The sequence below is a fragment of the Anarrhichthys ocellatus genome, unplaced genomic scaffold (assembly GCF_004355925.1).
Source record: "Anarrhichthys ocellatus isolate YVR2014 unplaced genomic scaffold, GSC_Weel_1.0 scaffold10, whole genome shotgun sequence".
Classification (NCBI taxonomy): Eukaryota; Metazoa; Chordata; class Actinopteri; order Perciformes; family Anarhichadidae; genus Anarrhichthys; species Anarrhichthys ocellatus.
The window spans coordinates 5032698-5045310 of NW_022280040.1; the positions used below are offsets into that span (position 1 = coordinate 5032698).

The 12613-nt window shown below is 40.3% G+C and overlaps 1 protein-coding gene across 2 annotated transcripts; it reads left to right on the plus strand.

The window, feature by feature from the left end:
* Positions 1-7498: 7498 nt before the first annotated feature.
* On the plus strand, positions 7499-11991 carry slc35g2b (solute carrier family 35 member G2b). Of its 2 annotated transcripts, none has more exons than XM_031849892.1 (2): positions 7499-7871; positions 9123-11991. In XM_031849892.1, the coding sequence occupies exon 2, from the start codon at positions 9151-9153 to the stop codon at positions 10399-10401; it is 1251 nt and encodes a 416-aa protein (XP_031705752.1). In that variant the 5' UTR covers positions 7499-7871; positions 9123-9150; the 3' UTR covers positions 10402-11991. The 2 variants fall into 2 exon arrangements, with proteins under 2 accessions (XP_031705752.1, XP_031705753.1); XM_031849893.1 differs by having other exon boundaries at positions 7499-7785; positions 9123-10420.
* Positions 11992-12613: the final 622 nt, after the last annotated feature.

Below are 12613 nucleotides of genomic sequence, written 5' to 3' on the forward strand. Positions count from 1 at the left end.
TGATTCATTCTTTGTCAAATAATGGGTCGTGCTCCTTTGATGATCTGTCCCCAGATCTAGCTGTAATTACTGGTGTGTATCACAGTGATGGCCCCGTGTGGGAGAGGAGTCATCACATGTCATAACATCCTGCATCTTTTACCCTTTTCTCTCTGATGTCCAATTAGAAACCCCCTCAGGGATTGAATATGATAAATGCATGATACTGGACAGCTTGTCTTGTAGCTGACTAGTGACTCCACAAAAGCGGTTGAAGGACACGTTTATTCTCGGTCAATTTGATTCCCGTTTGCTGTTGTTTTGAGATTGATTTCATTCAGGCCCCTCGGTGGTGGTGGTGGTGTATGCCTCAGTAGCCTTCCCGTGAGACAACTGAGGTGTAAAACAGAATATCATATTGATCCATTTTCCTTTTTCATGGCTTTGTACATATAGTATAGTGATACTACTGTTTACTTCTGACACTAAATACAGCTAAGAATTATCTGTGTTGATCTAAGTTTACCCTGAACTGAAGGCAGAACACAAAACAAAAAGGCAGCATGAATTCATTCAAAGTCAGTGGTACGCGGCAGACTTTATCCGCGAAAGCACAAATTGAGTCATTTTTGCAATGAATAATTCACCTCTTCACCCAGAAAATTGAAACACAATAAGCTTCCAGTAGAAACTGTATCATGTCCCTGCATTTCTCTCCTCGCTACAGCTGGAATAATATCCCTCAGGTGTCAGCGACCTTTGTAACTGACTTATGAAAGCTGAACAAAAAGTTTACGATAGGATCTTCCAGTGATGTGCTGAATGTCAGGCCTGGGTCGGAAATGATTAAACATGATCCAGAAATTGAAAAGATATATTGTTAAAGGGTAGTCTCCGGCGGTCAGCGTCGTCTAATCATCGCTCACCTTTAGATAGAGCATTCACACAGATCTGTTTCAGTTAAAACCACTCATCATAATGTGTGTGACGGAATAACTGGCTGCTGTCTTGTGTGTGAAATGTTCTCGTCAAATGCACTTGCATATCATTCTCATCAATTTCACAGTTTTTTTACTCAAGAAATCAAATGGCTGTGAGAGACAACAACATGAATAAGGATGAAATGAACAGAGAGTTGATCATATTACAAAGTTGTGATATGATTTTGTTTGAAATCGGGCTGCAACTCATGATCTTTTTTTATAATTGATTAATCTGCCAATGAATTTCTTGATGAATCGAATAAATGCTTTGTCTATAAAATGTCAGAATAAAATGAAAAATGCCCCAGAGAAAAGTTTGATGTCTTGTCAGTTTGTTTGTTTTTTGCTTGGCAGTCTAAACACCAGACAAAACCTAAAGAAAATAGATGTTGAAAAATGGCTTATAAATTATTGCTTTTGAATTCTGTCAATCAATCAATCAATTGATTAATTGACTCATTGTTGCAGCATTAGTGTATAAAAAAGAGTTACAAGCCATTTAGTTTAATGTAAAGCTATACATAATGAAGCACCTCAATTTCCCCTGTGGAGTCAATGAAGGCTTATCTTATCTTATCTTAAATTTCTAAATACATGAAAATGAGAGTGTCACTGAGTGTCAATGCTGTCACTTCAACATCAAAAATGAACGGTGGTCTTTGCAGGTAATGTTTGGCATCATTTGCACGCAGAGAGCGAGCAAAAGATGCGAGACGAAAATTCACCAATGAGGGGAATTAATTGTTTTTTCGCGATTAGATCTCGAAATTGTTTGATTTTAGATTTTAGTGTGAAATTAAAACAGAAATCCCTTCTTGAGCCAGCTGCTGGCCTCATAATCAAAATGATTTTTGATGAAGATTCATCTACACCATCACACTACAGCCTTTTCAGCACATAAAACACTTTGATCAGCGTTGTTATTGTTCTGTGTCTCTACAGCAGCTAAAGCCTGCAGTGCTCTCTCACACTGCGAGAGTGTGATTTATGCAGCCACAGTTTGGTTCATTTTGCACCTCATAATATGAGTGACATCCTCCGTGCTCTCCATAACAGCGTGATGGATGCATCCCGACTTTAATACATGCTTTTGTCGCCGCTGCTCCGTGGTGGCAATAACCACAACACAGGTTCCTCTTGGGCTTTCAGTCTTTATCTCTCTCTCTCTCTATCTAGCTTTAAACTATTCCAGAGAATAGACAGCACTTTCAATAATACAGCATCCGTGTCAGCATGATGAGTCATTTAGACATTTACATAATTGTAAATCGAATAAATTCTGCAGAACACTTATTTGTGAATCAGATCAGAGGAGATGTAACGCTGTAATGGGCTGACAGAAAAGGGCATTCTCATGAGAGGAGGCGTCTAGTCAGAAGCGTGGCATGTATTATAGAACAGCACGTACACACACTTGTACACGCAAAGGCTGCCGTCATCAGGCCTCGCAGGCTGGTCTGTGGCAGAAGTCTAAAGGGGTTGAGTCACAGGCTAATCAAAACCAGAAATGGCCATGTGTAAGGTTAAAGGACCCGGGGCAAAACTGGATGTTTGTGTTCCAGATGGTCTTTGCGATGTTCTTCTAAGATAGAGAAGAAGAAGTTGGCACAGTATATGCACATTTGTTTTCTTTAAATGTGGCAGCCTTTCTGTATAGACTTGGTACTTTGTACAGCCTAAATAAGGGTCGCCAGCATAACAAAGCAGAAATATTCACTCCATTAAACAGCTACAGAGGTTCAGCACACACGTTTACTCACGCATATGCTTGACTTGACTTAACGATGTCTATCCATGGTGAAAACTGAAGACATCTACTCCACCTGTATACTCTCATATGAAGCTGCAGAGTTAGGCAAACAACACAGCTCGCTGTAATTCCAGATTTCCCTTGCTCACCTCATAATGTCACTGAGTCCGAGACATTTTAGGATGTGTCCTGCACCTGCTCATACAAAGTGCCACCTGTCAGATTCATTCCCACATATAGTAGTGATGGGAAAGTTATGCATTTAACTTGTGTTCCTCTGCTCCCTTGGGTGAAATGCCCAGCCTGCTTATCAGTGGGTTTAACTGTTTAACTAAACATCGAACAAAAGGTTTGGAAATTAGTGTTTGGTAGATTATTTCTCTGTTGTAACAATGCTTCTTGGCAATAAATGTTATACCGTTGGAAAGCCTGTTTATTTACCTTTCAAACAGTGCCCCAATTGTAAGGAACATGCATTTGTGGGATGAGTAGCACAGCTGAGTATGTGGGTTGCGCCCATGGAATATTTGCCAAATCTTCTCTGCCAATGCCAAACAGCTTATTCTGCTAGTAGTAGGCAGCATGAGCTAATGCCTGGGAAAACAAATCAATCTTCTCATCTGAATCTTGGCAGGAGAGCAAATAAGTGTATTTTCCAAAGTGTCAAACTATTCCTTTAATGTACAGTTGACTCAGATCTATACGAAAAGTGTCATCATGTAATATTTGCCCATATTTAACAGCCTTATAACAATCAGTGGTTCTTTAACAGTTGGACTGATATTAAATCACCTCTGTCTGCAGAGGTTGATCCTTCATGCTATCATGAAAAGCTTTACCAACAATGTTAGCCACAAGAATGCATGCATGTACCCAACATGCACATCAGTTGTCTTTCTGTTTATGCAGTCAAACACACAATGCAAACAAATGAGACACATTTTAAACTGACCCATCTGCTGCTCACACTCAATCATGCTAGTCAAAGTGTCAAGGTACGAGCTCGCTGGGAGACAAGTGAAAGTAATGGCAGACCAATCTGCAATTCTCCCAAATGGTGTTCTGATTCGAAATTGCCTCAGAGAGAAATGATAAGCTTTACTGACTGTAGAGTTGTGAGGAGCTCTCACAGGCACAGCAAAAAAAATAAGGAGAATGAAAATGAACAGCTGCCAGAGCTTCAGGATCCAATTATGCTTCACATCGGCTGCTCTGCGGAGCTGATAATATCACAGTAAATGAATAATGTGTTAAAACTCATCATCTGCTATAATGGGAACAAGTTTGATCAAGGGTGTGGAGTGGTTCTTTAAAAAGTCAAGAAAACGGCTTTCTCTTTAATAATAAGCTTCCCACAGTCCATTTCAAATTATATTTTTGGAGCAGTGATAAATAATTGCTCTGATTTTTTGAGTATGAGGATTTTATTTTATTTTGAAGTGTGTCTTTTGAATCTTTCAATTAGTATCGGCTCAGTGTGCTTTGATTACAAAAAGGCTCATAAGTTGTGACACAGTAACTTTTGTAAGGACTGATGACGGTAAATTTCCATTGCTCATAGTTTTCTACTCAGTGTTATTAAGATTCAGTTAAATCGTTTAATTACCTGTCTCTAATTCTGCAGCTTCTGGCTTTTGGCTGGCTGAGTACATAGTGGTGTGGGCATGGTTACTTTTAGAGTTGGATGTCTTGTGACTAAACACCTGATCTTTGTGTTTACTTTAATATGCTAAACTCAAAGCATCACGCTATGGTGAAATCTGTGTCTATATTACAACAAAAAGAAAAGCAACATTACAATATGCATCACATTGTATGGTCTTTATCATGTTCATGATTAATGTGTGTGACCAGAAACATCTTTACACCTTGTGAACATTGACAGGGAAACAATTGGTATTTGGTCAGGGTGGAAGGGAATATATAAAACCAGAGAAGAAGCTCCTCTTTACGAAAGTAGGAGTCCTCCTCATCTCATACATATTTAAAAGGGCTCGATTTAGAACAAACTGCTGAGTTGGCCCGTTGATGTTTCATAGAGGAATGAGGCGCTATTTGGTTTTGGGCTCTGCATATATAAACAAAAGTGCAGGTATAGCTTGCCAACGGGGATGAGCTATTCTCAGAGCAATTTCTGCAGGTAGCATCATGTTGGAAAAAGTTTGGCTTGGTCCTTGACAGCAGGGCAAACATTAACAATGTGTTCTTTCAGACAAAGTGGAAGTCTAACAGCTGATCTGCAGAATCCATAGGATTTACATTTAATTGCAACGTATGTTTGTAGATAGTAAGCACTGGTACTCTTTGTTAATAAGGAAATTGTCAGACATGTTTTATCTCATTGACTATGGTACACACGTCTATTCTCCCACCACCCACACACAAATTGCCTATTTAAGCCACCACTTTCCATTTATCCCACTTTGTTTGCTCCATGTCAGTGACAACCCTGCTCTCACCTTCCCCACTCTCCAAAACCTTAAATTGCTGTATAAGCCTGTCCGTCAGTGTACCAATAGAAGGGATGGTGGTTTGTCGTTTTCTGCTTTCCGGCTAATAAAACTGAGGTATAACTGCTTAATCAGTGTCAGATGGCCAAAGCCCCGGACGGAAGATAAATGAGCCACACGTTCGTCGTTAAAGCCTATTAGAGGACAGGCTGGGAAAGCAAAATACAGGCGATTAATAGAAAACACACCAAGGCTCTTATATTTATTTTACAATATGCTCACCAAAAAGCCAATGGGGGTGATAGAATTCCATTTTTAAAATATCTTAGTCTCGCTTTTTACTCATCTGTGCATAACCTCCTTGGAGTAGATGAAAAAGATTTTGCACATGACTTGAGATTTTTCCACTCATTAACCACATGTAGTACAAAAGGACTGTTGTTCCTGTGCAGACTACATCATTATCGGTTATGTATGCTGGCTTTTTACAGTATTGAAATTTGCTTTGATGCAAAGAAGTTGCACTAAAACTTGCTGCACTACAGAGCATAATAACAAACACGACCTCCTATCGTCAGTAATTAGCATATTTACATATTTAGTTGATGAGCTCGGGCAATATCAGTTATGCCAGCTACTTATATGATATACAATACAATCAATATACTTGTATTATTAAGGAGAGCATCTGCCGGCGGGGCCTCTGCTAAAGCTGACTGACATGAAATGAATGGTCAGGATTAAAGAAGCTTAAGGTGTTACTATCTCTTTAGAGATATTTAATAGAGCAGATTAATTCCCCTGTTAAATCAGACAATAAAAAACTCTCCAGCTTTTCACTTCATTGAACTCTTCAGCAGTATGCATTTCTCTTCAAGTTAATTATAAGAACCATCCACGAATTCTTATGTTGTGATTATGCACATTGGATGGTAAAATGAAAGGTTAAATGTGAAAAGAATACCACTCTCAGCATAAAGACTGGACAATTACCTAATGAGATATGACAGGTTAATCTGAGCTTTTGAGGTGTTGGTAGGCAGATATTTTTTAAACCCAAAACTGTTTCCCAGGGCTTCCAGTCTTATAAGTACAATAAAGGATAAGCGTGTATTGTCTTCCTTAAATGTAACAGATTTGGACTCAATCAACAACATCAAAGCAATCACAGCAATACATTTTGTGAGGGTGGTGAACATGGAAATATGTATTGCTTTTAATTATTCATTGGTCTTTTAATTATTCTGAATGACACATAAATATGACAAGCCCAGATAATTATACGCCAATAATTCTAAAATATCCATCCTCCATCTAAGCCAAATCTACTTAAACATTCACTTTAACTTCAAAGTAAATGCATTATTTTTGCTGACGCTAAAGCGCCATTATCTTTCTATCTTCTGCAACGTTGACTATGCATTTGTTCAAAGGATAATGAAACAGTCGTAGTAGGCCAATTATGTGGCTTTAAGTTCATATCCCCTGCCATCTGATTGATTCGCTGTAAATAGCTTAGTGTAAATGTTGACAAAGAGTTAATTGCCACAACATCACAAATCACCTTCCTCAGTTCTCTGTGCCAATTAAAGGCACAGCAAATCTACAGCTATAGTGGCAGCATGATCTGAACTACCAGCCAAGGTTCCTGTTGCATTGCCTGGGGGGGTAAACTCAGCAATCTAATTTTAGTGCTTTCAACTTCCCCCATCTTGAAGTGACTATATATGTTGGCCTGCCTTTCATCAACCCCCAGTCCTCATATGCAACCTCCCCTTTACTTTGAGGTTGTTTGACATCCACTAAATGGATCACTGAATTTAGAGAGTGACGGTTAAAAGCGATCGTCCTTAAGACAGACACTGGCTGTTAGGAAAAAGTAGTGAAATGAGCGACGCACACAAGGGAGAACCATCATGTCTCATGAGACTCTACTTGGAGCAAATGAGAGTCTCCCAGAGAGGATTATGGGAATCCCAATCACTTCAAGCTGCAAATAAAAGAAATATTCAACTTCAACCAGTATCTCTTCTATTTGCAGATGTGGGGCAAACAAAAATGTTGCAAATAAGACTAGATCAGCAATCTAGCAGGGGACAAACCCAACCCCTTTAACCATGAAAATTACATATGTCATATAAAGTGCAATTAAGCTGATGCAAGTGGAAGATGGGAGGCAAAGGCTTTTATTTCCTTCATCACAGTATAATTACTTCAAATTGATAAATCAAATCTTCCTCCTAAAGTGGAGAGGATTTAATCTTGTGACCATAATGATCATGATGATGATGACTGGCCGACGCACATCCCTTTTCCCTCCTGAGAGATGACGAATGAGCGGGTCTAGGTGGGAAGCAGTCTTGGGGAGGAGGATGAGGAGGAGAACCCACAGTCTGTGACAGTGACAATTGCTTCTCTCCGCGGCTTTCCAACCCTGCTTCAGCTTCATCATCACCAGCATCATCATCATCATCATCATCATCATCGCCCTCAGCAACAGCCGCTTCAAGCCGCAGCAGTGGGGGCAGCGTCCATCGACAGCGTGGAGCACAAATAAGCAGCACGCATCTTCAAGAGGCGCTCGACTCGACGGGGAAGATGGGGAAATGGCAGTTGGCCAAATGTAAGGATCAAGAGATTAAACGAGGTCTTGATTTATGATACAAACCCGAGTTTATGCATCAATAGGAAATATTCAAACAACAAGAGGTAAGACGATATTGTGTTTTTCTTACTGCACACAGATTGCCTGCTATGCAAACGCCTCATAGGACCGTTCTTAAAAATGTCCATTGACAGCGATTTTTCGGAATCTGGGTTGGACGCTCTTTGCCAGTTTTAACCTAAATTAAACTACATTTTAATTGAACATGTATTTATCTAACTAAATTCTGAACGAAGAAGAAATTATGATTTTTGTTCGTAGTTTTCTGTCTCGAATTTCTGGAATTAATATTTGATCAAGCCATCGTTAAATTGGATAGAAGCGCTCACGGCACTTTAAGTTTCTTTTCAGACTCGCAAAGATGAAATGTTTTTATATATTTTTTTATCATTATCCCTCGATCTGACGTTATATTACAATCGTTTTATTATTAGATCAAGTTTTATTCATGTATGTTCCCAAAAGGACGAGCAATTGTATTTAAGTGGAGAGAAGGCAAATACGAGTATTTATCTGCCCCCTTGTGGTTTTATTCATGCGGTGTCTTCGGTGATTGACAAAATGAATGTAGTACAATAATAAAATGGAAAATGTTTTTAAAATGTGTTTGTTGCTGATATCTACAGGATTTTATTAAATATATACATACATATATTATCTGTTGATTTTATTATAATTTGGTAATCTCACCCTGAAACAAAATCCCGTTGCTGTTTTAAGGAAACATCCAAAATCTCTCATGACTGATGGGACCATCCAAACTATACAGCACGATTTAACCCTTTCACACAGTCCTTGTTCCAGGGTTTGATCATTTATGGTGTGCAACTCCATTCATCTCATAAGTGGCCCACATTCATGTATCGTCCCCTCTGTGGATTCCTGTTATGTAATTTCATCCCCATCAGACTGCATCAGCCTCAGAGTGTTTGCTGCTTGGCTTATTTGAGCTCAGATGGGGTATTTATAGAAATAACACAACACAAGTGTAAGCCTAGGCAGAGTAAAAGGTAAGTGAGATAGTGGTGATACAGTGAGTGCGTGCTTTATCTGTGTGCATGCATGCATGCCTTTGAGAGAGTGTGTGTGTGTGTGTGTGTGTGTGTGAGGGGTGGATACTAAGAAAACTATTTGTGAATTACATTTCTCTCTGTTTCTAAAAAAGCTCTGTTTTGACTTATTAGGGAAATTAAATCAGACCACAGGGCAACATGTATTTGATTATTAGTTCCAACACACTCTCATCCCAACGAGTCACATGCTAACCTTGCAATGATTTGTGTGTTATTTTTCAGACTACCCCATCTGAAAGCATAAGGAAACATGGATGTATCTTCATCCTCGCTGCAGTATGGATCAAAAAAGCGGGTAAAGATTCACCCAAACACAGTGACAGTGAAGTATGCCACTCACTTCCCCCAGCCTGGCGATGAAGGGTACGATGATGCACCCTCTTTTGAGGAGTTTGGTGCCTTCGCCGAGGCTAATGTGGGAAAGAGACTGGTGTCGGACACCAAAGGTAGCAGGACTTTGTTTGGAACCATGGAGACCCAGCCTAAGCAGCCAAGTGTGCAAAAAGACAAGGGGGTAGGGGGCCAGCTGGCCAGCTTCGGAGAGGCGAATGTGTTGGCCTCCAGGGTGACCTGGATGGCCTTGTTTGGGGCAGCAGTGGCTCATGGTTGTGTGGCACTCATTACTCGTTTAGCAGCTGACCGCTCTAAAGTGCCCTCCCTCGAGATTCTCTTCATCCGCTCCGTGATCCAGGTGCTGTCCATCCTGGTGGTCTTCTACTACCACGAGGCCCCGTTTGGCCCTAAGGGCTACCGGCTGCGTCTCTTCTTCTACGGTGTGTGCAATGTAATCTCTATCACCTGCGCCTACACCTCTTTCGCTATAGTACCACCCAGTAACGGCACCATCATGTGGCGTGCCTCTACCACAGTCTTCAGTGCGGTACTGGCCTTCCTGTTGCTGGATGAGAGGCTGGGCTACACAGATGTGGTCACGGTTGTGGGAAGCGTGTTCGGTCTGTGCCTGGTCATGGTGCCGAATGTGGCAGACGAGGAGAAGTCCAGGCTGGGGTTTTGGAAGGAGGCCTTTGGCTACACAATGACAGTGATGGCTGGCTTGACCGCTGCCCTCTCCATGATCGTCTATAGAGCCATTAAGGAGCGGGTCAGCATGTGGACGGCACTCTTTACCTTCGGCTGGACGGGCACGGTGTGGGGTGCCTCCACCATGTTTATCATGCAGGAGCCCATCATTCCTCTGGATGGGGAGACCTGGGGCTATTTAATTGGGATCTGCATCTGCTCCACTGTGGCGTTCCTCGGAGTCTACTATGCTCTAAACAAGTTTCATCCAGCCTTAGTTAGTACAGTGCAGCACCTAGAGTTCGTGGTGGCCATGTTCCTCCAGCTCATTGTTCTGAGGATGATCCCGTCTGTCTACGACGTCATCGGAGGCCTGGTCATCATGGTCAGTGTGTTCACCCTGACGGGAGTCAAGCTGTACAGGGTGAGCAGGGCCATTCGGCAGGATTATCAAGAGATCCTAGACTCACCCATCAAATGAGTTTTGATATGTCAGTCTATTTGTTTACAATGTTGCTTGGTTGTGCAATTTAAAGAATGTCTGGATCTTCATCTGATGATTTTGTATTGCTGTGTTGTTGGAAGGGTGCCAGTTGTGTAACTAATGTCTTAATATTTGTGTGTGAAATAAAAGACAAATGTAACATGGTGACATATGTCCCCCTGATAGTACTGCTTTAATGTCAAATTGTGTCGAAGACCAAAATGTCCAAAAAAGAAGAAAAAACGAGTCAGTTTAATTCATGTGATTTATTTTGCTCTAACATTTTGAACCATGTTGAATCTGGTCTTGTGAGTGGTGGTGTAAGATAACCATTTTAATGATACACACCTTTTATAGTAATAAGGTGTGGTGCATCCCTCTACTGTCACACTGCCACAGTTGTCTCACTGTGTAAATGTCAGCCCAGAAATCATTCATACTACATACAAGGAATGAAAGAATAAAAATAAATACCATCCATGTTTCATAAAATAACTGGTATTGCTTTTCTTAGCCTTAATCTGTTGCTTGCCAAGATGTGTCATTTCCTCAAACAAAATACTATAATAGAGGAAACAGCATAGGAACAGGGGTGGCTATATGGTTTATGGAAGATCAATCCTTAGTGTATGCACAAGCTTTCCCTTTCAGTGCTTTCTTTCTGCCTCTCACGTAAGTTCTTGCACCAGCAGCCGCTTGATATTTAACACTAGTGGTTACATCCCTGGGCGCTGCTTCTGTTTCCTTTCAGACGCATATCAAACTAATGCCCAGAGGCAGGTGCACTGTATTGAATTAGTGCCCTTTTACAACATGAAACCATCAGATTTTTTTTTTACTAGTGGACAATTCAGTGGTTCACCAGTGCCGTTTCCTTTCTCTGTATAGAGAACCAAGCCCAGGCAGTCAGTCTCTGTGATTTCCCCACGGCAAAGCAACAGTGATGGAATGAGATAAAGACATAATGATGACGCAGAGCAGATGAAAGAGGCCATGTTGCGGTTCAAAACTGACACGACATGGATGTTTCACAAAGAGCCCAGCAGGTGGCATTCACAATCCACTACATCACTTAGTCAGAGTTAGCTGTAGTGAAACATTATTACAGTCAATCATGATGGTGATAGTTTCATATCCAGTGGTTGATAATGATTAGCTGAGGACAGTTATTGCATCAAAACAACTCAAACACTTGGCAAGACACACTTCATCCAAACCCTGTTTATTTAGTGAGCAGAAGTAGAATTATTGGACAACGTAATGACCTGATAAAGGGTTATAAATGTATGACACTCTGTTGAATGTTTAACATATTTCTATTGCAACCGGAAATAATCAGCATTGTGGTTATAACCACACGCAAAGCAGAAGTGTTGCTCAAATCAAATCATTCATTGTGATGATAATCTACTACCACTAAAATGATAAGTAACCCACAAGCTTAATTAATTTACAACCAAAAGTTGCACAACAATCATGAACACGTAACAATGTGAAATTGTCTTTTACTTTGAAGACACACTTTGCCTGTCATGTCACATTTTCTTTTAAAACACTATGGTTGAGAGCTAAAGTTTATTTTTCAAACTAAAAACATGTGAATAAACTGAGATAAAGTGGGTTTGGTCTCCATTATGTGTGTTGTATCATCGTCTTGTTTTGAGATGGGATGGAATTGGGTGCAGAAAGCAGAAGACATGTAGAGGACGCCCATCTGTTTGAGCAGGAAACAGATTGCATCCTGCAGCGAGCTGCACAACCTTCCAAATTACTCTGCAACCCGCTTCACCACAGACATGTTTATTAGAAATTTCATTTCCCAGGAGAAGCCTAAATGGAATTTTATGATGAGTTATTGTACATATCTGTGTGAGTGCCTTTATTTATGCTGCACAGTAGATGACTAATCATTTGAAAGGCTCAAAAACACTAGACTAACAGGGCTTTCCAATTATTATTATATGTATATATACTGTATATATATCCATCCATCATATAAGGCTTCTTCAGGTACAACATATTACCAGCTGCAGCCAACATTTAGAAAACATTTATAAATTAGGAAAAGGTGCGATCACTTTTTAATTTTATGTAAGCTGATTGTCTACACCTTTTTCTTTATCTAGTTGTCAGTTAAAAATAGATTTGCAAAAATTGCAAATTATCACTTTCACTAAATTATACAGGATGACACTCAGCTCCAATCAGT

Excerpts from the sequence above, each read along its gene's own strand:
- slc35g2b (XM_031849892.1), top strand. The coding sequence starts at position 9,151 with ATGGATGTATCTTCATCCTCGCTGCAGTATGGATCAAAAAAGCGGGTA.